Below are 27,978 nucleotides of genomic sequence, written 5' to 3'. Positions count from 1 at the left end.
GGCTGGCGGAGACCCCAGAGAGGGAGAGCCCGGGATTTCTTTCCCGCGTTAGGGCGCGCGCGCACGCGCGAAGGAAGCTGGGGGCGTTTGACCCCGGGCTGGCAGGGGCAGCCGGACGCACAGCGGGAGAGCTGGAACGCGGGGAGGGGCGGTGGCGAGGGTAAATGGAAGTCCCGGAGAGTAGAGGGAGCGAGAATGCGTGCAGGAAGGTGGCCCTGTTGCTAGGCACCCAACTCCTGTCCCGCCCTCTCCGCGTTGCCTAGGTGACCGCCGGAGGGGAGGGGGTGACGGGCACCTACGTGCTGACGCTAATTGTATATGAGCGCGAGCGGCGCGATCTCGGGTCTTTTTTAGCGCCATCTGCTCAGGGCGCCGCCTCCTTCTCTTCCTCCTCCTCCTTCTTCTAGGTCTCCTCCCGCCGTTGCCGCTGCCGCCGTTGCCGTCGCCGCCCTGAGTCACAGTCTGCGCAGCTCCGGCCGCTTGGTTCCCGCAGCAGCCGCGGGTAACGGAAGCGGGGCAAGAGGGGAGGGAGTGTACGGGGCTTCCAACGGCCGGGCCAGGCCATGGCGGGGGAGGGGAATCCAGCGAGGCTGCCCTGCCGGGGCCTGGTCGGGGCCGCGCCCGCGCGCGGACGTGGGAGGGTCCGGGGCCTCAGGCTCGGTTGCGGCCAATCTTCTGCTCTCCCTTCGTGAGGGCCGACCGAGGTGGGGGCGAGGATTGTGAGGGCCGCCCCACCCTTGACTGGGCTCAGGCCGTCCGCAGTCCGGGGTGGCCTGAGAGGGAGGGAGGGAAGGACGGCTGTGGGGTTGCTCGTGGCTACGGGAGCACGTTTTGCGCGCGCGCGTGTCAGTGGGAATCCGTGGGTGGGGCGCAGCCTGAGCGGTTCTCCCGCACTAGATACCCCGGTTGGGGAGCGGGGTGGGGCACTGTTCCCTGCCCGATCCCGCAGCCCCGGGAGGTAGCGACGGCGGCAAAGTTAGGGTCGGGGCTGAGGCGACGTTTGTCCGCTGCCTGCAACACGTGGTGGCATGGCCGCCGTCCGCCCGCCCGGGAGCGCGGCTCCCCCTCCCCCTCCCCCCACCTTCTGATTCTCTTCCTCTTCTTATATATCTTATCTTCTATACCACGGATCATACCCCCTTCCTGATCATCCTCTTTCATCCCTCCTTATCTTAACCCTCTTTCTCCTACCATCCTCCCTTCCCCTCCTGATCTTCCCCCATCATCCTTCATCTTAACTTCATTCTGTACTACCATTTCCCCCCTTCCCCCCATCATTTCCTCATCTCTCCCCCTCCTGTCGTTTCCCCAGTCCGCCCTTTCCCCTCCAGATCATCCCTCAATCTTAGGCCTCTTCTTTCCCCATCCGACTCCTCCCCATCCCTTCCTTACACTAATCTATTCGTCACCCCCCAAAAAGACCCTTTTTGACTTTTAAAGTACTTCATCCCTATGTACCTTTTGATTAAACACTGGTAAAACACTAGCCAGGCTGAACTTCAGTTTGAGATTCTAGGGAAGGCCTGCAATACTGGCAAAAACTAGTAATAGAAGTTTGGGGTACTTGTCTCCTCATCCAAGTTGGCATGGTTGAATGCCCAGAGGAAGGGAAGCAGTGACTACTAAGTGGAGTGCTGGACCTTGAATTGGGAAGCTCTGTGTTCATGACTTATACATACCTTGGTTGTGTGATCCTTGGCCAAGTGGTTTAACTTTTTAACTTGCTCTAGATCCGTCTGTAAAGTTGTAGAGAACTTGTTACTGTGCAAACGGGCTTTTCCGGGTGAATGGTAGGCCCTTCCTATACTTTTCTTTAATCCCCCTTATTAATAAAGCTGTGTGGCCTGGACAAGTGGGATAACCTCTCTAAGCTGTCAGTTGCCGCATCTGTTGAATGAACTCTAAAATCTCCATCTATGTTATGTGAAGGTTGTTGATTTCATTTTGAGGTATAGGAAACTATAGATCAGTAATTTCACTGGTCCCAGTGTGGTCCAGGTCTGCAAATCCCCTGCTACGAGGTCAGCACCTGGTGAAGTCCCCAAAGGGCATGGAGATGTGACTTGCCACTTGCAGGGCTTATAGCCAATATATTTCCCAAGAAAGCCTTGAGTTTTCTGGCTTCCAGGCAACCTCTAGCCACTACCCAGTGCTGATTCTCCATTGACTAAATAGCTTTCTCTGCTCTTCTAGGTAGGAACTGATCACCTGGACTTTTGAAATATATAGTTAGAATACTTTTTCCTTTTCAGGTTGATTCTTCCCATATTGCTTCTAGTCTCTCATATCTAATTAGAATGACCAGTTCCCTTTGAGGAGGGCAGGGTGAAACTTGAGCTGTAATTTTTTTTTTAAATATATAGAGAATTTCCACCAGTACAGATAGATACCTTCTCAGTAGCTTAAGTCAGATGGAGTTGTTGACTGGGGCTTACCCTGGCTTAGAATTTGAACCTAGGTTTTTCCTGGCTTCTAGGCCAACTCTTACTGAAAATTTTGTTAGGGAATGTCAACACAGACATTTTCCTAATGTAGTCTTAGCCAGGTAATTAGTGTCTCTACCCTTAGGCTCTTGACTGCAGCTATATTCACTCACTAGCTGCAAATGCTGTGTAGTTGGAGAAGGGATCTTGTGAGTTGATTTGACAGATCAAATCTTCATGCAAAGATTGCAGTTAAGTTTGATGTCTTGATAAAATCAAACCATGTTTTAAATTAACATTTCATCCATGAATGATTATATACATATATAAAATGATTGTTTATCTATATATAGTGTATATATATATATATGACTACTATCTTATACCATAATATACATTACTAGGAAAGCCTAGTATGACTAGAATCTGAGGGAAGATAGACATAATTTAGAAGAAAGGTTTTGGGACTGTTTTGTCATTCAAATGCATGACTGTTGGGCCTGCTGATTAAACTTTCCTCAGACACACAATTGTTTTTTCTTAATTGCTTGATTTTTTTCTTGGCAGCTAGGTGGTGCAATGGATAGGAGGCCAGCCTTGCTTGGAGTGAGGAAGACTTGTATTGTTAATCCTTGAGACACTTGCTGTGTGACCCTAGTCACAAGTTTCTCCCCCCCCCCCCCCAGCCTTTTCTTTCCTGTGTAAAATGTGAAGGGATTCCTTCCAGCACTAAACCTATGATCCTATACCCCTAACTTGTATTAAAAGTAACTCACGAAATACCAATTTACTGCATTTTGTTTCGATATATTATTAAGACAGCTGGAATTGAATGTAGTAAGCAAATCTTTGTTCTAATTGCAAGAAATGAGAGCTGGTCATTTTTAACGAACATACTAGACCACGAATACCTAAATAATTGCTTAACTTTTAAAGTCAATTTGAAGTTATATTTAGAAGACTATTGATCCACATTTTTGAAACTCCTATTTTGGAATTACCTTGAAAGCCAGTTATTGAGCTACTTTTGGATCAGCAATGGTATTTTCTTATGTGACTTTAGGAAAGTCTTGTCCTTAGATTTCCAGCCCTTAAAAGCGAATGACACTAAGTGTCCTCAACTATTCTTTCCAGAACTAAATCTGTAAACCTCAGCAGATTTGTATCTTGATGGTTTTTGACTTAAAAAAAATAACTCTGGTAACTTCTAAGAGAAAGAATGATGGTATTTCCAAGGAGTTAATGAATATTTTGAACAGTAAAAATATTGCTGGAATGAGCATATGCCTGCTAAAGTAGCATCTTAGGCAAGAATGACAGATAGATGCATGAATTCTTGGTATGTTTTCTTTAAATAAAATGTTGTCAAACACTTTGTGTCAAACACAAAGTACATTAATGCTTAGTACTTTGATTCATTATGCACCATACTTGATGGGGCTTGCAATTTAGACATTTTAACTTTTAATTGATTCATCGACTTTTCCCTCTACTGAATTTGGCCATCTTTTTCCCTAGTTCTGGCATTTCACCAATTTATTATTGAGTTGTGATTTTGGAACTTCATGGCAAGAAACTACAGCAGAGGGAATGGAAGGATTGAAGCTTGGTCAAAATTAGAATGAAGGAAGTCTGTAAAAGAAAATTTTATAGTGTGGGAATCAAAGACCTAAAGGGGTCTTATTGAGATACTTTTTAGAAAATAGAAAATTCACGTTGACAGTAGGCTTGTTAAAATTATCGTTAACTAACCATGAACTGAATTATATTGTTTCAACCCAGAGTTGATTATTTCATCTTTTGTTAGGAATGTACATATAAATAAATCAATAAATATTTATCAAATTGACTAGTGGGTGCCAGGGATTGTGCTAGGTACTAGAAATAGATACAAAATTGAAAAGATTGTTATTAATTTAGCAAAGTGAATTAATATCAAAGATGTTATAGTTAATATTAATTTGAATCATCTCTGCCCTAGGGTGCTAGTATCTACAGTTGGAAAGACCTGGGTTAAAATCTTGTCTCAGTCATTAGCCAAGATTTATCTGACATTTCTCCCCTTATACTCTAGCAAAAGTAACCCTAATTCTCTGATTCTCAGTTCATCTCTTGCATTGACTATTATCACCCTTACCTTTTGCCTTAGAATCAATGGTTCCAAGGCAGAAGAGTGGCAAGGGCTAGGCAGTGAAGGTTAAGTGACTTGCCCAGGTAGCTAGGAAGAAACTGAGGACAGCTTTGAACCTAGGATCTCCTGGATCTCAATCCACTGAGCCACCTAGCTGCTCCCAGGAAATGTTTTAAAGGTGACATTTTATCTGGGTTTTAAAAGTTAGATGAAAATTTGATGTTGAAGCAGGGATATAAGCCTGTAAATGCCACATGTAAACGTTTTAAGACATTTGTCTTGATGTAAATTTTTTTTACAAATTGTACAATTACAAAATGTAATTAAAACATTTGAGGTACCAAGTGTTTTAAGATATCCTTAAAGATACTTCCCCCCCTTTAAGCTACTTTAGAACAATTGTTCTTTACATTGGGTCCTTGGATAGATTTCAGAGAGGGGAGGAGGGAGAATCTGAACTTGGATGGGGGGGGGGGAGGAATTGCAGTTAACATCTAATTGAAATGTAACATTTCCTTCAAATTTTCATGTAGGCAACATCATAGAAGCAATACATGCTAGTAGATCATTTGGAAGAGTTGTTGACTATAAGAAATTTACAGTCCAAAAATTTAACTAGTATAGTCACTCCCAATTAGGAAACTTATTGGGAGGAGTAAAGAATACAACTTAAACACAGACAAAGTGCAAGATTGTTGTGTGGGTAAAAGAGTGATACAGATAGTGTTGTTTGAAAACCTTTTGAAAGAGGGAAAGAATCCTCTAACCTGAAGGGGTAGGAGAGAGGTCTCTTAGAAGAGAGGAATTTCTTTACTTGTGCTTTGTAAGGAAGAGAAGAATTCTAAGAATCTGAGACCAGGGAGCTCTTTTTAGGAATGAGCTATTAGCTTGAATTTGGAGAATAGCCAGAAGTCGCATTTGATTAGAAAATAAATGCATGTCAAATTGGAAATTGAAAGAAACTGCCTCAAGCCTGTGGTAGGTAGGCCTCTTGTAAACCTTAAAATTTCTTAGATTTATAAATGTTGGAAATTTCACCTTTAGGAAATTTCATACTTGAAAAATTTCCTACTGATAGTCTATTGGAATGTGAACCCCCCTTGGCATGGGAGGGTCCTTCTCCCTACTTAAGATTACTTTAGGACAGAAACCTTTTGCTGAACAATGGAAAGGGCTTTGACCTATGCTTAAGCATAGAACAGGAAGTTCTTTGAGTCATGATTGATTTTAGAATTGATACAATAGAGATACTTGGAATGACAGAACCAGGTCTTGGAACTTAGTCTCCACCCTACTCAGTCCTAACAGGATTTAGGAAGGGCTGCAGCATGATCAAAATTTAATTATTTGAGAATATGACCTTCAACAGACATGTGCAAAGAGGGGCAGACCTGGGCAGTCCTGGGTTAAGCTAGAGCCACCATTGGCACAGGGGAGACATGGACAGTGATTGGTAGATGTGAGAACTGAGGGGAGGGAATTTAGATGGTTTCCTTAAAAGATAGCGGGTCGGAGGACTGAAGGGAGGTTCGAGAGGTTTTGCTCTGAGAGGTTGCTCTGAGAGGAGGGCTTGCTCTGAAGGAGGCTGGAGGTGGAGGCCCTGAGACTGTTTCTCCATTTTGGTCACGTGAGTGATAGGGACTGATCCCTTTTCTTTGCCTCAGCTATCTAAGGGCTTGGGCCTTTTGGCCCAGCCTAAACAGAGGGGGTATTTAAGCCCTATTTCCTTTTCTCCCCTTTCTTTCTCTCTCTCTCTCTCTCTCTCTCTCTCATACCTTTCTTCCTCCTGTTTGTAATTAAAAACTCCATAAAAGGTTGACTGCTGACTTGAGTTTTCATTTAGGAATTACATAGCTGAATTCCTTGGCGACCTAAATTAATATATATCAGTCTTTTAAAGTGATTTCCTGAAGTATAAAGAGATTACATTTTATGCCTTGGGGTGTTCAGTGAGGATTAGCACTTTTGGTCTGAGGGCTTACCATACTGTTCTCTGGGCTGGTCACTCACTTTTGGTGTCTACCTTTTATTCAACTCCAGCTGTGGTTCCAAGAAGCTGTAACATGTGCAGCGGCCACAGCCTATGCAAAGATAGAAGCAGGTCATGGAATGAGAATGGAGAAATTTGGGTTACTTTTTTTAAGAGTATAACGGGAGAAAAATGAAATCTAGATAGGTAGGGTCTAATAAACATATTAAGCATCTAATAGATGCTTAACGCTAACATAACACCTACTAGGTACCAGGCACTATGCTGAGAACTTAATAAATATCTTCTTTGAGCCTCACTAGCAACCTGATATCCCCTAGCATGTGAAGACTTCCCTGGCAGAATAGGCAGATAAAAACAGTTTGTTCCAATGGCCAGGAAGGCAGCCAAAGCAGAGGTGCTGTGGAGCATGGTCAGACATTAAAGGCACCAAGGTCATCTACTGCATCCCAGGCCATCCCCAGTCATCCTGACTTTTGTCTTTCTCTGGATTTAAGTGGCTGGAAGAAAGAGTGAGGCTTATGACTTTGTGCACCTCTGCCTCACTTCAGTCTAAGTCATGTGCAAGTCAGGACATTACCTCCTGATATCATTGGTCCTTTTTGAAAATGAAGGATGAACAACATTTTGAGAGCTGGGGAGTGATCTCTTCAGACTCCTGCATTTGAAAGATTTATTTTGGCAGCTACACGAAGGATGGATTGGTGCCAAGGAGACTGATCAGGATGCTGTTATAATGGTCCAATTGAGATGTGATGGAGGTTTGAACTAATTTGGTGTAGTGTAAGTGGAGAGAAGGGAACTTGGAGAGATTTCATAAAATCGTAGATTTAGAGCTGAAAGGAATATTAGAGGTCATTTAGTCCAATTCCCTCCTGAGGAATCTGGAATTAGGTTGACTTGCCGAAGGTCAAGGTAATATCAGGCAAGATTTAAACCTAGGGTTTCTGTATAAGTGCCCAAAGTAACATGCACACAGGGTAGAGGAAACCTTTATTTCACACCCATAGAAAGTTTAGAAGGAACTTAAGAACATATAAGAGCACATAAGCCCTTAAATGTCCTCTCTGGAAAGGAACTGAATTTGTGTTTGTTTTTGGAGCAAACTCCTTGACAGTTTTCAGTTAGTTATATCCCTCTCAAAGTTCCTGTTCAGTCTTTTTTAGATTTGTCACTTCCTGATTTTACCCCAACAAATCCTGCCTTCCTACATCCTTTATATCATAGTTTTAATCCCTTCTTTGTTTTTCCAACTGTAGAAGATCCTCTTTCCAGAAGACCCAGTGCCTAAACTTTTGATCTTGAGCAGCAACCAGTGCTAGCCACTGTATAAGAAATCTCCCTTCTAGGTTGGAAAATTAGGTTCTGGGATCATTCTACTTAGGAAATGTTGAGGAGTGTTGAATTGTGGAAATAGTTGAATCAGAAGAAAGCATTTTCTAAGTATTTCTTGGTGGGGATTGATTCTCAAGGGGTAAAACAGGAAAGATAATGAAGGTAAGAGGGTTGGAGGTTTCCCTATTTACAGTGAGTCTTAGGTTGGAGGATATTGAGAGAAATGGCAATTCAGTCACTACCATGAAACAGCCAGTCAGAGAGAGATATGGACTTTTGTCATTATTATATATATTGCTAATGTGTACAGTGAAAGCAAGAAAATGCATTCTTCTCCCTTCTTTCCATAATCCCTATTTTGATAATGAAGGGGTGGTCTGGGGATCAATAGGGTTATTAACACCACAGGAATCACATGTAGAATAATATTGAAAATCATGAATGCATTTATTGTTTATTAAATATTGGTAAAGATAATAGGTGCCTTCTGACTCAGAAAACATCTTTTTCCTCCCCCTTACACTCCCCAACATTTTTTAAAAGTCATGATTTATTAAGGATATTTGTTATATTCAAAACAGATTAACCAGAAAGCATCATAGAATTTACCCTCAGATACTAATGCTGAGAAGCATTCTTTATGTGAACACAATGCCCTGAGTTGAGGTGGTATAGAACATAGAGTGCTCACAATGGAATCAGGAAGATGTTCCTTCAGTATTCCCTCAAGACACCTCAGTAACTTAATATCTGTCAACCCCAGTTTCCACATCTATAAATTGGGAATAATAGCACCTTCCTTTCAGTGATGCTGAAATAACATGTAATCAAACCATAATGCCTAGTGTGAACTCTTTATTATGGTTTGTGACTACAATATGTATTAAACTCTAAGCATCACCAGCCATAATAAAACCATAGAAAACAATCTCAAATTTAGTAAGATTGGTAGGCAAGAGATCAGTTTGGATGAGGATTTACAAGTTGTCTCTGGCAAGCTGTTTCATAAAGGAGGATCTTGTTGAAAACCTAAGTAGCCAATTGAGTGGTCTAGGGAATTGATAGGTCTTTTGAGGGGAAAAAAAGATAAACAAAATCTTGACCCTACTAAATTGTGAGATAATGTATATAAACATTATTTGTAATTACCATGTTTTTAAAGCACATTGTCAGTTTAACAGTGAAACACCTGAAAATATCTTTTATTAGACAATCTAGATACAAATAAAGTAACAGATTAAGGAAAGGGTAACCTGGAACTGGATATTCAAGACTCATGATTCCAGTGCTCATCCTGGATGTACCTTAAGTAATACAACTGACATACATACTGGACTTGGAGCAGAAGTTGGAAAACTTCTTGCTCCCCATTGTCATTTTTAGACTTTCTTTGTGGTTGTCCAGAAATTATTTCCTTAAAGTTAATCCTGTCAAGATTTTCTGCCCTATTCAAGTCATTGTGCCTGTTGTATGCCAACCACTGAAGTCATTCTTGTACTGTTCTCAAGGAATTCAGCTCTCATTCTCTCAACTTGTGCCCTCATCTTGGGGATCTGCACACTTATTAATTTAATGTTTTTTCAAACTCCAGAACGTTTCAGTTCTTATTAAAGAATTCACATTCCTCTGCTTGGTTCTTACTACCTTTCATTCATTTCTTCTCTATGTCTCATTCCTTCTAAATCCATTTTTGTCCCTTTAGTGATTTGTAATCCTAGGCTTCTGCTCTGACTTCAGTATACTAAATTCCCAGGCTCAATCCTTTTCAACTACTCAGGGTCATCAGTTTAAAAAAATTCCCCTGTGCTATTACTACTCATCCCATACCAAACCCAGTCTACATTTGCTCCTATTATTCACCTCTTCTCCATACTACTCAATGAAGCTACAGTTGTTACTGTATGGCATAAGTTTGGTATACATCTGGGCCCTTGTTGCTACTAGAAAATCCCTAATTGGTTACCTGTCTTAATCCCTATAAACTATACTTAATCTCTTCTTTCCTACAGCCTTCCATACAGACCTTGCTCTTTATTCTCTCTATATATTCCTTATGCTTGTTCCAATTACAATATAAAACCATTTGCCTTGTCTATATATAGGCCCTAACTTAAGTGATGATTTTTATGTTCTTGGTGCTGGACTATATGAACAAAAAAGAAAAAAAAAACCTCAAAAACCTCAAAAGGCTTATATATTGTAGAAGACAATAGCTTTGGAATACCAAGACACTTGTATTGATATTGAGGCTTTTAAAATACAAGCTGTATTTGGTTTTTGAAAATTTATTCGAGGACTGAGTTGGTAGAATAGCAAAGATAATTTGTCCTGTCAGCACTAATGATGAGAGATGGAAAATGCAAATATTTGGAGTACTAGAGTATTTTGATTGACAAAGCCTGGTTTAAAAGGGTTAATTTTTGTGGAATACTGCATTTTTCTTCTAGCCTCATATTTTCTATTTACAAAAAGGCTACAACAGCTTGGTAACATTCCCTACTATTTTCCATTAACCTTTTTGTTACAGGTTTGATTTTATTGTCATAGTCTGGTATTTTCTTCTGCTGCTTTCTTTTGTCTTTGAGCAAATTATTAGTGGGATTTCTAGTTCTTTTTTAAACAATTAAATATACACCTCTATTTATCTTTGAAGAACCATATGCCAAAGAGAAAAATATTAGTTGAATAAAGAGAAATGATTAATTTTGTCATTTGTGCACTGCTTTACTTATTTGTAAAATACTTTGTCCAGGACAGTTTGGTAAAACCCGCTGCCACCTAGATGATTTCCAAGTAATAAGTTAAGATGCCTATTCTTATTAAGATTATTATTAGCAAGATGTGGGAAGCAAAACTGGTATGACTCTAGACTTTGTAGTTTGGAAGCTGTGGATGGAGGCAGTATTTTAAAGGATATACAATCTCTTTGCTCCTAGGTTCTGAAATTCCTGATTATTCCACAGTGTTAGATATTTGCTACACTTTCAAAATTGAACATAGCCTTGAACATGACATCATGACCCAAATTCTGGCAGTATAGAAATAATTTGCTAGTCATAGAACTAGCCTTGTGTACAGCAAGACAGTGCAACCTACTTTGTGCAACCTGTTGGGCTTTTGGGAAACCTTCAAGAGGCTTATGGCATTATTGAAAAATCCTGTGGTGTATGTATATAAGGTTTGAGTGGTGGGTTCTTACCAATCCATGGGGGAAGAGAAAGGAGTTGTGAAGAGACATTAAGCAATTTACCAAGGTCATGATAGCAATTGTCAATAGTATTTGAACCTAGGATTCTTGGCTTTAATTTTAGATCTTTCACTCTAAAATTTTCCACCATATTGTTCTCTTTATTGTGAGGATATTCTTAATTCAGGAACAGCTCAGAACTTCCAGCTTTATTGTCAAGCTTTTTGTATACAACTAGGCACCATTTATAACATTGTTTATCTGCATAAATTCTTGGTTTAAGTTTCAAGCAGTTCACTCACACCTCCCAAGCTTTGCATTAGCAATAGTTCTTAGTTAAGACATAGCCATGTGAATTTTCATATTTGTCTTAAGCTTCACATTTGTTTCTTACCAGTTCTAAAGATTCTCTTTCTGACCCATGTTTTTGTTACCTAGACTCCATCTTGTTTTATATCTGATCCTCTCTTCATTCATTCAGGTACCAGGTCCTATAAGCTTTTACCCTGGAGCATCTCTTCTGCTTTGTCCCTTTTTTTCTTACTTCCTTCTTCTTGTGGTAGTAGAGTGGCTTCATTACTACTCGGGTCTTCTCAACTCTTCTTCAATCTATTCTTCCTGGTGCTGTCAGATTTTATTTCCATTGTTGTAGACCTGGGCCAGTCTAACCAAAGGGAGGAGCCAGAATTACCAGTGTCATTGTCAAATAATAGCAGCTCCAATGAGCATATTTTACTGTTTTCTTGAGAATGTTATTTTTTTCTCTTTTTTTAAACTTTCTGTCTTGGAGTAAATACGGTGTATTGGCTCCAAGGCAGAAGAGTGGTAAGGGCTAGGCAATGGGGGTCAAGTGACTTGCCCAGGGTCACACAGCTGGGAAGTGTCTGAGGCCAAATTTGAACCTAGGACCTCCCGTCTCTAGGCCTTACTCTCTTAATCCACTGAGCTACCCAGCTGCCCCAAGAATGTTATTTTGACATGTAACCAATGCTTTTTTTCAATGTAGTTCAATGCTCTCTCTCTGCCCTCGTCTTCATACTAGCTTTAGTATCTTGTATTCAGAACAGAAATTCAGAGTTCTGAATACAAGATGGCTAAGCTTGCTGTATAGTGCATTTAAATTTCTAAGTCATATATACTTTTAAATGAAAAGTTGTATTGGTGCCTTTTTTTAAATAGATCTCTTCCTCTCCTCTTCCCCTCTTCCCAACTTTACCTTATGACAAAAACAGGTAAAACCCACAGTTCCCATCATTGTTTGTCTGATCATATGCTTAGCATGCCCCAGGACCCCCTCCCTTTTGTTAAAAGTTTAATTGTTAAATGTTTAGCATGCTTTTATTTATTCTTCACAAGGGCATGCAGATAAAAGTTTTTTTTGTTATATATGTTACTTTTTGCCAAGCAAGACAAGACGGTTTATGAATATTAGGATGTATTGGATTCTCCAGAATAGCTTTTTGAACTGGGTATATATGCCCAGAGTACTTTAGGAGTTTAATGTAATTGAGCTTGGCAAGGACAACCATTTTTGCAACCTGCTTTCCCATCTGTAACAAAGCTGTAGATTTGGTGTTTGTAGTGGAGATACTAATATTGTAATATTGCCTCAATTTATCCAGTAGCCAAGAATGATCTCTTCTGTTCATATTGGCCTTAGGGACACTTACAATACCTATGCCTAATACTCAGTGGCACACAAAATTCTTTTCTATTTAGGTGAGCATTTGTATTCCCTTCTTTTGTATAGTGATTTGTAATTGCCTAACTGCACATATATTCATAGTTCTGTATAAGCTATGTTTTCTAAAATGAGGTGTTATCTTTTTTTGCCATTTTATAATTTATTTAAAACCTGTTCTGATTTAAGGAGTTTCAAACGTTTTATACATCATTATTACTTTGAAGACAAAGTTATAAAACAGCAATGGTAGTGAGTTAGAATCATCCATCTTTCATCTAATATGTAGTAAACTAATAATTGTTTTTTTTTAGTTGATTGTTCCTCCAAATGAAGTGTTCTTATAAATAAGATAGAAAAGAAACCACAAAATTTTAATCCAAGGGTTAATTTCTAATGGTTGCTTAGTTTTAATCAGTTTTCACTTTAGTGAATGACATGAATATAAACAATAGCCTTAACTGGATCTTTTTTCCTTTATCCAGTAGCATAGATAACTAGTTTAAGAATTTATTAAACACTTATATGTGCCATGCACTATGCTAAGTGCTGGACATAGGAAGACCACCAACAAGTAAGACTCTACCTTCAAGGGGTGTGTGTGTGTGTGTGTGTGCATGTGTGTGCGCACGTGCGGACACACACACTTTTTTTTTTAGCCCTTAAGACCTTCTGCCTTAGAATCAATACTGTATATTGGTTCCAAGGCAGAAGAGTGGTAAGGGCTAAGCAATGAGGATTAGGTGACTTGCTCAGAGTCACACAGCTAGGAAGTCTCTGAGTTCAGATTTGAACCTAGGACCTCCTGTGTTGACTGAGTCTCAATCGACTGAGCCACCCAGCTGCCCGGTACTTACATTTTAATAGGAAAAATTGCACATAAAGGGGACCTGAGTCAAACTGGATACAGTGTGATGACATGGAATGGAGATGGTTAGTAAGTGATAAGTAAGCCTGGTTCTTAGAAAGATAAGGCAAAAGTTCAAACCTAACAAGAGCAAGCACAGAGCAAGTAAATTGAACTGCTGTCAACAAATGTTTTTAAGCTAGACCTCTGATTTTATCTATGTAAGAAACTTGGGACACTGAGACATTAAGGGACTTGTTGATTACACTATTAGGACTTGAACGCAAGTGTTTTAAATTCTGTTATACATTAGATAACTTGAACCCATTAATAAAAACCAGCATTCTTTTTTTTTTTGGTGACATTCTCAAAGTAGGTCCTAAAGAAATACTTTTGAGAAAAGCTTACTCTTCTAATTTTTACTTTAATAGTGGACCTGTGCTCCTAAGGAGACTAGACTATCTCTTTACAAAGTGGGTACATATAGGAATTAGGCTAGGAATATGGAACAACAAATCATTATTTTTCTTTTATAATTACTTCCCAGTAATTTTGTCTGAGAGAGAAGAACTTTTTTTTTGGTCAATCTAGGGAACTTAACGAAACAGGTACAGGTCCCAAGATGATAGGATTGATCTTATGGTGGCTTACCAAAAGTCTTAAGGATTGTTACTTATGAAAATTGCTATAGATATTGGGTCTGAGATTAGCTATAACATGTTGAGTCCTGACTTCCCAGGGCAATTACAAAGTTAAGTCTGTTGGGTTTTTTTTTTTTTTCAGGATATCTTTTTTTCTTTATTGTTCAAGGATATTTTTAACACTCCTTTCTTTCTATAGATCTCATATTTGGAGGTCTTACAACATGGCAGATATTGACAAGTAAGTAATTTGGTTCTTTACTCTAAAAAAATTGAGTCCACCTTTATTATAGTAGTAGTGTGAAAATGGCTAATTGTTAGTAGTTACGAATAACTGATTATTTTAGTTACTAAGTTATTGGATAAATGCTTATTCCTAGCAAAGTGCTGGACATCTACTGGTCAATAAAATTGAGTTTGTTAAGTGAATTCATTTTTATTTTTCAAAGTGTTTTCTGAATAAAGCCTAATACTTTTAAAATGCTTTATCTGATAGTAATAGGTTGCTTTATTTTCCCATATTCTTAGTGGTTCTATTGGTGTGCTATTAGCATTTCCCAAGAAAATAAGGGTAAAAAGATTCCCCCTATACATTACTTGGTAATTTATTAGCTTTCGCATTGACTAAGTTTTCTGCCTACACTTGTTGCCCTATACCCCAAATACATTGTCTTGTTTAATTAAAGTGATTCCAAACATTGAGAATTGGAAGATATTTTAAATCAATTAGGCATTTATTAAATGACTACTGTGTGCCACAAGTACTTTGCAATTTAGCTAGAAATACAAAGCCTTTGAAAAATGAAAGTCCTTGCTCAAGAGCCTCATCTTTATTATTATTATTATTATTATTATTATTATTATTATTATTATAGAGACTTTATGATTACCCCTTGTATACACAGGCATCCCCTTTCCTTTCATTTTCATGGTTATCTCATCTTCATCTGATTTGAAACTGAAAAAGGTTGTGAAGTAGTCCTAGATGGTGGGATACTATAAAGGGTGTAGCTTATCTTTATATTATGGACTAGTTCCAACAGTGATTGGGGAAAATTGCCCTGGACCAAGTGTTCTTAACAATTTGTGTGTAATCGACCTTATTGACAGTTTAATTAATCCTCTTCCCCTGAATTGTTTTTAACTGCATGAAACCCATAGGATTACAAAGGAAATAGATATATATTAAAATTCACAGACATTTTGGATTTATTCATAGATCCCAGGTTCAGAAACCCTATTTTAGAGGGAATATCAAAGAAATTTCTTGCAAACTCTTTGAATAAAATACACTTCTCTTTCAGCACTTGTCCAAGAATAAGGAGGCTAAGGCAGGATTCTTCTCCTTAAAGTGCAGTTTTTCCTTAATTGCCCAGTATAAGGTATCCCCCAGAGTAACCACTTAATTCCTTTAAGTCAGGAAGTAGCAAGTAAATCTTGGATTTAGCACAAAAGACTGGGGAGAACTTTGCACCATCTTGTAAGTTAACCTGTTGTGTGTGACTCAGAAAAGACTGGTTTTTAGTATGGGGAATGAATTTTTGAGCATTTTTTCCCTAGTCCATGTAAATTTGAATCTGTCAATTATAAATTACAGCAAAGAAACTGAACTTGACCAACAAGATATGGAGGATGTTGAAGAAGTAGAAGAAGAAGAAACTGGTGAAGATGCAAATAGCAAAGGTAGTACCTTAACTTTTGATGGAAGTCTATTTCTGAAAACCTGTATCAGTGGGATGCAAAATGCCACTGCTTTATCATAATTGTCTCTACTCTCAACCTCATTTGGTTGGGGGCATTTGGCCACATTAAAGAATGGAGTGAAACATAAGTCCATTGCATGTCCCTAATTATAACTTTGGACTGAGTTTTTTAAATGTTCTTTTTCCTTTTTGAATTGTACCTATAATTTTCATGGTATAGAGAGAGAAACTCCTACCAAAGCAAGGTAGTATCTATTCTGTGACTTCATAGTGAGGGACTGGCTGGGTTAGTGGAAGAACTAAAGGAAGAGATGATTACTTATTCTGAGTTTAGCATCCTGGCTAAGGTTGTGGATTCAGATGGTTCCCCTTCCTCCCTCACCTCTTGGAAGCCAAATATTCTATAAAGATGAGTTTTTAAAAATTGACAAGTTCAGCTTTTAGCCAGATACTGTCTTGATTTCTTCTACATAAAAGGTAAGAATGTATTCTGACAATGCCAATTTGCTGATATAATTTCTAAATTCATGTTGGCAATTATCAATAAAATTCAAGCATTAAATTGGCATTGAATAATTTGGTCTTCAAAACTGGTATGAGTATATTGGCAGAATTCAGGATGACTTTCCCATTGTGTTTTTCATTAATCTAATGCTCATTTTACTAAGCTTGGATTTCTTATACTCTAGATTTCTGGGAAACTTTGCAATTGTATTAATCTATGGATCAGTTATAATAATTTTTTAAAAATTACTTCTTGCGCTATTTAGCTCGTCAATTGACTGTTCAGATGATGCAGAATCCTCAAATTCTTGCAGCTCTTCAGGAAAGATTGGATGGTTTAGTGGGAACATCTACTGGATACATTGAGAGGTATATGCTCTATAATTGATGCTTATTATGCTATAGGTATAGTACAGTTAAGCCTTTTTTAAAGAGTACCATATCTGGATGATCTTAAAAAGACTGAATTTAATTAGCATCTAGATTAAGGACAGATTTTTAATGCTGTCAATTTAAGTAACTTGAATGTCAACAATCCTTTGAAGTTTAGTGGGTCTTAGAAAGTAGGATTACAGCCTGAGATCAAGAAATTATGGGGACAGAAAAGGGCTTGAGGTGATCTAGTTTCTCATTTTTACAGACTGAGGCCAAAGAGGTTAAGTGACTCACCAAAAGAAAGCAAGCTAGTTTTACAGTAGAGCTGAAATTGTAGTCACTTGACTTTGGTCTAGGGATGTTTTTGTTTTGTTTTGCCTGCTATATGGCTCTCATTTGTTAATGAATTTGTTTGGAAACTTGAGGGAGATTTTGGCTTTCCTCTGTCCATGACAAAAAGTATATGCGAAATGTAAGGGGAAACTATTCTCTTAAGATGATGATGGAAAGAAGAGCCAGAAAAGGAATGGTTCTGATATATCTTAACAGATAATGAGTAAGTTACTTATAAGTTATTTTGCTAAATTGAAAGCCTTTCTCCTTGTATGATTGGCCAAATGTCTCTAAAGTTATATACCCAGGGGAAAACCCAATTTTATCTATGAAATGTAATTATTTTGTAAGGCAAATATCTATTCACTTTTGAAAGGAAAATAACATTTTAGGACATTTATAATCAAACATTTTTTGACTTAGTTGGTTCTTAGTGGTAATCCTGTTCTCTAATCATTACCGATTCATTGATAATTGAATATTAATATTTTCTTAACTGTGTTTAACTGGTCTAAAAATTCATTTAAAAAAATCACAGTTCTATATGAATTGCCTAGCATTCTGTTGTTGGCTAAATCAGTTCCAAAACATCTACCTCATCTTGATTTTTTTTTAGTGGAGCCTTATGAATGAGTAAGAGTCCTTTTTTCTGGGGTAGCAGTTGAATCTTTTAGTATTTTGGGTACATTGACTGCTGAACTGACATAATTTGTTTCATTTGGTTATAAATAAGAAAAGGAATTAAATGAACAGTGGAATAACAGTGGGTTCTCTTTAAACATTTTAGCTTGCCAAAAGTAGTTAAGCGACGGGTGAATGCCCTCAAAAACCTTCAGGTGAAATGTGCACAGATAGAAGCCAAGTTCTATGAGGAAGTTCATGCTCTTGAAAGAAAGTACGCTGTTCTTTACCAGCCACTTTTTGATAAGGTAATGTATCCTGTCATGTCTTATCCAATATGTACAATATTAAGAAGAGGAAATTTGTGCTTTTAGTTACAGTTAACAGAATTAAATGTTTTAGTTTCTTGACCTAATGTCAAAGTGGTTATTATGGTGTGCCTGGTGATACCATTGATAAAAGGATAAGAGTCCAGTGTATCTTGGTCTTTTAGTGAGCCCAAAGGGGAAAAGAATCCCAAATTTTATGGGGTTGCTGCTGGAGAAAAAAGACTGTGTGTGGCAGTGACTCTTACAAATGAAGTAATTCCATTAGGAATAGAAAATTATAGAGGGCTGGTAGGTGACTTATGTGGATTGAGAGTCAGGCCTGGGGATGGGATCATCCTTCCTATTTGCATGGCTCTGGGCAGGTCACTTAACATTCATTGCCTATAGTCATTACTGCTCCACTGCCTTGGAACCAATATACATTGATGATTCTAAAATGGAAGGAAAGTTTGGAAACTAAATTTAAAGGCGAAATGGTTTAATCATTTCAGAGAAGTGAAATCATCAATGCAATTTATGAACCTACAGAGGAAGAATGTGAGTGGAAACCTGATGATGATGAAGAAATTTCAGTGAGTACTTTTTGTTAGAATTATACAACTTTTAATCATTAAGGTGATAGCATGTTTAAACATACTTTAACCAAAATTGTGAATTTAGAGGTTTACAACAAGTGATGTCACATTTAATAATGAGACAAAAATGTACTCCAAAACTATTTTGCCTCACTTGTTTTATTTTTTGATTGGGAGGAAAGTAAAAGTGAGCCAAGCCAGACAGAGTAATTAAGCTTAGTAAGTAACACTTGTATTTTTTCAAGGAGGAAATGAAAGAGAAGGCCAAGCTTGAAGAGGAGAAAAAAGATGAAGAAAAAGAAGACCCTAAAGGAATTCCTGAATTTTGGCTGACTGTTTTTAAAAATGTTGACTTGCTCAGTGATATGGTTCAGGTAACTTAAATTCATAGTACAAATGCCCGGGAGGTTTAGATAAAATTACAGTAAGTAGTTTAGCATCTGCCTAACATATCACCATTTATTTGACACATTGAAAGAGATATTAATTAATGTTTTGTGTTTGACTAAATTAAATAAAAATTGGTTTGGTGTTGATTTAAGGCTTTAAAAAAAGTCATAGGTTAGTGCCATAAGACCAGTTGTGTTAGATTTTATTTTTGTATAACTCAGTATTCTTAGTGACAGCTACTTGCCTCCTGAATATCATGACATCTGAGCCATTGTTGGGGATGAATGGATTGTACCCATACTTTCTGCTTTGTCAAGGGTAGAAAGAGTTTTCAAAACTTATCTGTCCACTTTATGGCCTTCTTTAACAACCATCTCTTGGTCTGAGTAAAGCACCTACATATGATCGACTGGCTAAGCATTAAGAAGATAATAAAATAATAAGATTAATTATTGTGGTGATCAATTTTAATTATTTCTTTGGGAAAAACAATTCTTATATAAATTTTCTTTATTCAACTCCACTTTGAAAACTACCTTTTCCTTTTACTTGAAGGAACATGATGAACCTATTCTGAAGCATTTGAAAGATATTAAAGTGAAGTTCTCAGATGCTGGACAGCCTATGGTAAATAATTTAAGAATAATACTATAATCTTAATTTGGAGTTTGCTAGATGGGATATTGGCGGGTGGGGAGTGTACACAAGTATACTCTTTGTAAGTAAGAGTTAGGATGTATGAAAATTAAGTTCTTGTGAAAATTGAGTAAGACTAGTATAGAACCTGAATTTCTTAGTATTTGGCCATTTTTGAAATTTCAAGTGAAATAAAAATAAAATTGATTTAAAAGTCCAAAAGGCTTTCATTTAATGGGATGGAAACAAAACATTAACATCTTAATCTTTGCAATAATTATTTTTAGAGTTTTACATTAGAATTTCACTTTGAACCCAACGAATATTTCACAAATGAGGTGTTGATGAAGACATATCGTATGCGGTCAGAGCCAGATGATTCTGATCCCTTTTCCTTTGATGGACCAGAAATTATGAGTTGCACAGGGTGAGATTATTTTGATGCTTCAAAACATTTAAAATAGGTATAAGTGATAAATTCTGTATAACCTAGTGGAAGTGCTTATTGGATCTGGGAAGGGGGGGAAGGCAGAAAAGAGGGGAAAGAAAATGAAATAATGTAAACATAGAAAAATATGATTAAATGTTTTTGTTTTACTTGTATTTATAAAGAAATATCTTTTACCATAATTGAATACTAGTATTTCAGAAGTGGGCTTATATTTGTGATTTCTTGTCCTGTCAGCATCTTAATAATAGTATAATCAGTCTCCTTAAATAATAGTCTATATGCTTTGCCCAGACTTTTCTACATGGTCTTTTTTGATCTCTTTACTCCTTTCCCCAAACTATTTTGTATATACCTCTGTATACATGTTTTTCCCCAGTAGAATATGTAAGCTCGAGGAAAGCAATTTTGATTTGATTTATTTTGTCTTTATATTCCTGGTATCTAGGACATGGTAGGTAGGTGCTTAATAAGTTCCTGTTGGTTGGCTGATTTGTATTCCACCTAACAGTACAATTCCTTCCTAGTTGTTAGGTGAATTACAGTTAAACGAATTAGTCAAATTAAAAAGAAATTGTTTTGTAAAAATGCTTGCTAAGGGATTCTAGGTGACTCAGTGACTAGAAAGCCAGCCCTGGAGATGGGAGGTCCTAGATTCAAATTTGTCCTTACATATTTCCAACTGTGTGACCCTGGGCAAGTCACTTAACCCCCAGTTGGCCTAACCTTTATTATTCCTGCTTTAAGTACAATTACAATATTGATTCTAAGACAGATGGGAAGGATTTTTTTCTAAAAAAGTACTCATAGAAGAAACGTTTTTATTATTCTGATATGGATTTAAGCTAATTGCCAATGTCAAGTTGTTCTCATAAAAGCCATAATCATATTTGCTTTGTAGTTTATGTTTTTTAAAAGATTAGAAAAAGAATTTAGTATTATAATTGTGATGAAAACTTCCTTATTTCTCAAAGGTGTCAGGTAGACTGGAAGAAAGGGAAAAATGTTACTTTGAAAACTATTAAGAAGAAACAGAAACACAAGGGACGTGGGACTGTTCGAACTGTGACCAAAACAGTTTCCAATGATTCTTTTTTCAATTTCTTTTCTCCTCCTGAAGGTAAACAGTGCTTTAATTTGGGATTGGGTGGATGCTTGTGTTATTATAGTCTATATAGTCTTACTTTTTTTTTCTTTCTTTCCATCTCTTTGCCATTTACCTGTAGTTCCCGAGAGTGGAGACCTGGTGAGTTGAATTGTTTTCTTTGAGTAATGTAAAACTGTAGAGATTGAAAAGTTTCCAAAGGATGTTTGTTCCAGTTTTGTTTCCCAAACTTTTATACTTTCTGGTACCATTTATTTCTATGGAGAAACTCTTGTTTTCTGAAATAGTTTGTTCAGAAACTAGAATGCTTTTATGCTATATTGCAAGGGTTATGTTCACCCTGGACAGAATAACATTTCCTTTTAATGATTGGGCTTCATTTCAGTGGAAATTATGTTCTGAATGGGAAGGTGATTGAATGTTTGGTTCTCCAAGTACTTATGTGTCTGGGCCAATCTTAGTTTTGAAGTTTGGAGTAGTTCTCAGATGCTGTGGTGACCCCTGCTGAATCCTGAGAGATTCTCAGGAGCTTTGAGTAGACTTAGACAGATAGAGGTTGGATGTAGCAATATTTTAATATGAGGTGGATGGGTTTGGTGAAAAGATTTCAAAAAGTTAATTTTCATTGATGAAACTGCCGTTTTTGATAGTCATCATCTTTTGATATTTTTAGGTGGAATACAGCCCTAAAATAATTTGCAGTCATTGCAGTATCCATCCTTTCAAAATGCTTTCTTTTTATTCACTTGACCATTTTAAAGAAATTCCCATTTTGTGGAAAGTCCTGTTATAAGTGTACTATCCATCACAGTTTCATTCCTTTATAAAATCTTCCCCTTGCTTTAGCATTATTAAACTTATTTATATTTGGAATGTTTTTGTTTAGTAACTAAGAGGGAGGACTATATGAAAATCTTTTATCAATTTGATTGTAGGCCTGTGATCTGTACATTTCAGAAATTGTTTTTGCTATTAACTCCACTTCTATAAGTTTTTTCACTTCATTATTTGAACTTAATTATTTTTAAAACCATATGCATACCACTTAGCTGTATCTGCCTTGGATTTTCCTTTTCAGGCACTTTATATAATCATCTTAAAATCTTTATATTAAGTGATGTGATAGTCCTTTAGCTTCTTGGTTTAATAGAACTTAATGCCCTAGCAGATAAAAAAATAATTTTTTGCAGGTCTATTACTTTCATATTCTTAAACCTTAAGATATAGTCCTTAAAAAGAGAATTCATGATTTGAATTGAATGGTTGATGAAACAGTGGGATCATTAAATGATGCTTTCTTTTACCATTCTGCCATTCTTTGGGTTTTTAAATTGGAGCTAGATATACTTGGTTAGGCAGCTTACTTATTGATATTATCTTCTGCCCCCTTTTTACTTGTCTTTCTCAACTGCTATGCTAATTTTAACTTCTTGTCTCCTCCTTTCACCCATCCCCCATAAGTAACTGTATGCCAAGATCATGTTTTTGTTGTTTGTCTCATAACCATGCACTTAGGAAAAGTTATCTTGAGATTTTGCCCTCGTTCTTTGTCTTAATTGTAAGAAGTCTCTGAAGAACAAAGTGAAGTATCTATTTGACCTTTATAAAGTGTGAGCACATTATTTTTTTGTGACTTCTTTAAAAATAGTTTTTGTTGTTAGTTGAAGCATCAGCCTTTCTCCCTTTTTTATTGGCTCAAAGCATTGATTCAGATGATTAAATTAAAAATGTTATTTAATTCACCATTTAAAAAAATTTGCCATTATTTTTGAGTTGTATGTGGTTTGGCTTGAGAATAATTTGGGAAAAGGTATATCTAAGTCTTAAATTGTGCTATCCCAGCTCTTTGAAGAAAATGTTAACAAAGTTAGCCATGTACACTTGGTGTAGCTGACATCCCACCTGTATGTGCAGATTGCTTAATAATGAAGTTACTCGTATGTTTTTTTGTTTTTTACTTATGAAGTGTTGTCTGCTAATATAGGATGATGATGCAGAGGCTATCCTTGCTGCAGATTTCGAGATTGGTCACTTTTTACGTGAGCGTATCGTCCCAAGATCAGTATTATACTTCACAGGGGAAGCTATTGAAGATGACGATGATGATGTAAGTGAAGATGAATGTTGACCAGTAAAATTCTTATTTTGGAGGCCAAGATCTTTCTGAGATCCAGTGCATCCAGTAACTGAGATAACAGTAAATTACCTATTCTGTTTGTGAAATTTCCTTACCTCTTGTGAATTGTAGCTTGAATTGTGACCATTCTTTAGGGCAATAGGATGGACAAAGATGATTGATCTTTTTTGGGTCCTGTAGATGCCCATCATCAACATCAAAGACAACACTCAGGAGAATTAGAATTTTCCAAAAATGTAATCATTTTTTGTTTAAATCTCTCCACATTGGTTCTAAGGCAGAAGAGTTGTAAAGGCTAGACAATTAAGGGTTAGAAGCGACTTGTCTAGAATCACAAAGTTCTATCTTGAGCTAGATTTGAACCTAAGACCCCCCCCACCCCCCATCCCCACCCTCCTACCCCCCTCAAGTTACTGGCTTTCAATCCACCAAGCCACCTAGCTGTTTTCCTAGAATTGATTTATACACCTTTCTTTTTTAAAACATTGACAAGAAAAATAGATAGGGAACAACTTTCATCCACTGAATAATTAATAATTATCAGAAAAATGATTATCTTGCAGTCCTCTATTGAAAACTGAATGGTTCTAAAGTTAGTTGACTTACTAGCAACTTTTACTTGGGTTTTCCTTTTTTCTGAGCTAGTTTCCTTATGAAGAAGGTTGGACTAGATGACCTCTACCTAGGGGCCCATCATTTTTTTTTGATGACTCAACCAATTCTACCTCTATCCGGTGAATGGCTTTGGGGAATAGTCTTCCTTTTTGTGTAGAACTAGCATTGCTAGTATGTGATAAGAGGATAGCTTTACTTAGGTGAGATTTTGAACTAGGTGGCCTGTAGGATTCCTTCAAATGCTTTGGTTCTGGGAGCTTTTAACGCCACCATATTCAAATAAACAATTTTTTTTTTTCTAGTATGATGAAGAAGGTGAAGAGGCTGATGATGAGGTAATATTTACAAGACCAGATAGCTAAATTGTTTGATTCATGATTTGCTTTGTCTGAATATATATCAAAATAGCATTAAGGTTTTTGGTATAACATTTACTTTTAACAAAAAAGGAATATATTTTAATCCAAATATATAATTCTACAGGTAAAAGTATACTTGTGTATATGTATATAGTAGATAAGCTACAAAACTATCAGCAACAATGTTTTATTTAAAAATTTTGTTCTGCTGCAGGGTTATCAGCTCTTTGAAGAAGTCAAAAGCTGCAGTAAATTTTTTCAACGTTGGCTGCAGTAAATCTTTTCAATAAAAGCAGACTGGATGTGTCTCGAGTTGTGTTGGGAAATTTTCATATTAGAAGCTTTCAGATTAATTGCATTTTTCATCAAAGTCTTGTAATGATGAAAACTTGTTGACCTATACTATAATTTAGATTAACCTGCCTACATTATGAAATTTCTTCTACTGTACCTACTTCATGGATGCATTTTGAACTTTAATATAGGAAGGGGAAGAAGAAGCTGATGAGGAAAATGATCCAGAATATGATCCGAAGGTGAGAGGAATTTTTTTTTTGTGCCTGTCTCAATAATCATGCGATTGGATGTTTTTGTTTCATTTTAAATTCTTTTCTGTTATAAAGGCTGAGTTTTCCTGTGAACTGGGTTTTTTAAAAGTAGACATTTATGGTACTGATTTCTAGAAGAAAGTTATTGAACTTTCTGTGAATAATTCTGTATGAAAAATGCTGTTTGCAGATAAAATTTGGTTTTTATTTATGCTTATGATCTAAATTTAATATTTATATGCAAAAATGTTTTTAAGGTCTTATTGTTAATGAGTGATCCTTTGTAGGTTAAGTTTCTTGTTTTTAATCTATTGCTTAAACTGTTCCCTTGTGGCAAAGTAAAAAACTTTCCTTTTATCCCTCTACTATTCTCAATAAGTCATTTAAATATTAGATCAAGTCCAGTGAGCAAATTGATACCTGAGGTTTCTAAAAAGGATTATGCCTTGACTAATGGGGAACCTGCTGTGATACATAATTACCATCACCTTGAAATGGGACTCTCCATCCTCCATTGTGTATCTGTTTTTATCATGAATTATGACTGAGTGATTTAATGGCCTTAACTGTCTTGGGAGTTATTATACCCCTCTCCCCCAATCAAAAATTGTAGGAATTATTTTTGGGAAAAGCAGTGTTTGATAGCTACACAGAATTCTGCAGAAAAGTGGCCGTGACTAGTGTTTTCTTTCTTCCTTTCAACAGAAAGATCCAAACCCAGCCGAGTGCAAGCAGCAGTGAGAGCAGTGTGTGCTGTGGCCTTGAGGATTACTGCACTGTCCCAGCCTAAACACAACTAGTAGTTACTTACAGCCTTATGTTTTGTATTTTCTTGGTAGAATCAAGTAAACAATTTTTGTTAAAAAAGGAAAAAAAGAAAAAATGAACGTTTAAGAACCAGTTCAAATTATAGGTTCATTCTACCTAGCATTTTAATAGTATAATTTCTGCCGGATATGTAGAATGCAGTAAATCCCCTAACGCATGTCCATTGCTACATAGTTTGGTTCTTGTGAAGTCTTTTGTCATGTAGCTATTAGAGACTGCAGCTGCAAAAATTATCCAAACTGTTATTTGAGACCAATATTGGTTTAGAAAAAAGAAATCCTTCTGAAGAACCAACCAAAGTATTTTTTCAGCCCAGTAGTTGAATGGGTTTAAGTCTGCTTGCACTAGCTGTGCCTTCATTACTTTGTTAGAGAAATGCAGTGACTTGTACTAACTAGGAGACATTTTGAAAATTGATTTGAGAAGAGACTAGTATACGGTTAAGAATTTCCAGTAAGACCACATCTAATGTTCGTAACTGTCTGCTTGTTTATGGATTTTTGTATTTTAATGTGACATAGTGATCTACAAAGAAACTTAGTCATCCTATTAAGGTTATTGTTTACCACTGGGGTGTGAATAAAACCTAGTATTTTCAGAAGTTAGCGTCCTCTTATACTTGTGTAACCGTGTCCATTTAAATTGAAAGCATCTTTCCTTTTCTTAGTGGTATCGTGGTGCACCTTCACTGAAAACAATCCTTTATACCACCTGATATAAGCCCATTTCAGGTTCTTTTGTTGCAAATTTAAATTACCAAGCAGAAATGTTAGTCCTCGCAGGATAATGTCTTAATTTGACACTTTGGGAGGTCTACATTGATAATTTTAACTGATGGACATTAGTTGGAAGAAGGAACCAGACTAAAAAGCAGTCCTATATCTACTAATATGCAACGATATGTGAATGAACCAGTGGACAAAATTTTAAATCGTCATAACCCTTAAAGATCATTATTGTTCAATTTAAATTTATTGCGATCTTGGGGTTGAAGCTAGGGAGAGAGTTTCTATTCCAATCCTTTGCTTAATATGTGAGTATATTATTTACTCATACCTCTATCTACCCATATATTTAAATGGGTGATATTGTTTACTTACCTACCTCACAAGAGTGTTGAGGCTTATTAAGTTACATTATATAAAAATTGTTCTTGGTCATTAAAAGGTCAGAAATTTAAACTTTATTGTGTATGTGTTATATTTAGCACTTTGTTTGAACCAGGGTTATGATTTTCAGACTGGAAAACCAATGGCTAGTACCTCTGTCTTAGATTTATTCAAAAGACATTCTTGTGGTGGATCTTTGTGGCTCCTGTTAGAATTAGGACTGTGGGCTATATGAAAGCATTTGGACATTCTGGATTTAATGATAGTAATGCATTCCTTTTCCAAGAAACCTTCATGAAATATGGGAAAGTAAGAGCCATACTAAAATACCTCAGGCTAATTACTGTTATTTGGGGGGTGGGGAGAAGGGTTGATTTATTTCAAGGCTTGGCGGTGAAGTCCATTAGTGAATTTTCCCCCTAAAAAAAGGGAAGGCCAAGAACTTAAGATAATTATATTTGTTTCATTCTTTAATATGATAATAGCTTCTTGTGCGCCCCCCCCCCCCCCCCCCAGCATGATTTGCGGTAATATGCAGCAAACATTTTGGTATTTACATTGTGCCATTCATTTTTCACTTCAGAACATTTAATTATAACTTCTGGAAATCCTTAACTGAACACATTGAATTACTGTATGAAAATTTGCTGTGGATAGATCTTTGCGATAAATCTTTTGTTATTTGTCCTTTGTTATTTTTACTGTCAGCTTAATTTTGATGATCTATGATCTAAATTTGATCTCACTTGTTTCTCTGTACTCTGTCTTTTGATCAATTTCCCCCCGCCTTTCCATTTTTCTTCAACAGGTAGAATCCCATTTGAGTGAACTTAAAAGAGTTTCAAAATTGCAATGTTTTATACAGCCCTTTTGAATGAGAAACTTATTGCTAAAAAATGGAGGACTAAATGGTTAATTGTTTTTAGTTACATGAAGCAATTGTCAGGGATGATGCCACACTTGCATAGTGACCAAATAATGGGGGTCATGGTGGTAGGTATTCTGAAGAAAAGGTCCTAGAGACTCAGTGGAATCTGAGGAGAGGGTAAACAATGTGATTCCCGTCTGCTGAAATTATATTTGAATGTATTCAAAGATTCCTAATAAATTTTGACATGTTTTTCAGAA

The 27,978-nt window shown here is 36.9% G+C and overlaps 1 protein-coding gene across 5 annotated transcripts; it reads left to right on the top strand.

Annotated features, from left to right (window-relative positions):
* Nucleotides 1-233: 233 nt before the first annotated feature.
* NAP1L1 (nucleosome assembly protein 1 like 1) lies at nucleotides 234-27,978 on the top strand. Of its 5 annotated transcripts, none has more exons than XM_056798468.1 (15): nucleotides 234-263; nucleotides 14,435-14,476; nucleotides 15,833-15,918; nucleotides 16,709-16,811; nucleotides 17,938-18,079; nucleotides 18,592-18,672; nucleotides 18,921-19,049; nucleotides 19,621-19,692; nucleotides 19,989-20,128; nucleotides 21,124-21,269; nucleotides 21,376-21,395; nucleotides 23,239-23,361; nucleotides 24,309-24,341; nucleotides 24,851-24,901; nucleotides 25,619-27,978. In XM_056798468.1, exons 2-15 carry the CDS (start codon nucleotides 14,460-14,462, stop codon nucleotides 25,652-25,654), a joined length of 1,179 nt encoding a protein of 392 aa, XP_056654446.1. In that variant the 5' UTR covers nucleotides 234-263; nucleotides 14,435-14,459; the 3' UTR covers nucleotides 25,655-27,978. The 5 variants fall into 5 exon arrangements, 4 of the variants coding, with proteins under 4 accessions (XP_056654446.1, XP_056654445.1, XP_056654443.1 ...); XR_008912091.1 differs by lacking the exon at nucleotides 234-263 and adding an exon at nucleotides 361-502 and having other exon boundaries at nucleotides 24,580-24,901; XM_056798467.1 differs by lacking the exon at nucleotides 234-263 and adding an exon at nucleotides 361-502 and having other exon boundaries at nucleotides 18,924-19,049.

The sequence above is a fragment of the Monodelphis domestica genome, chromosome 5, assembly GCF_027887165.1.
Source record: "Monodelphis domestica isolate mMonDom1 chromosome 5, mMonDom1.pri, whole genome shotgun sequence".
Classification (NCBI taxonomy): domain Eukaryota; kingdom Metazoa; phylum Chordata; class Mammalia; order Didelphimorphia; family Didelphidae; genus Monodelphis; species Monodelphis domestica.
Note: the sequence above shows the minus strand (reverse complement) of the source record. Positions and strands in the feature narration are given on the sequence as shown.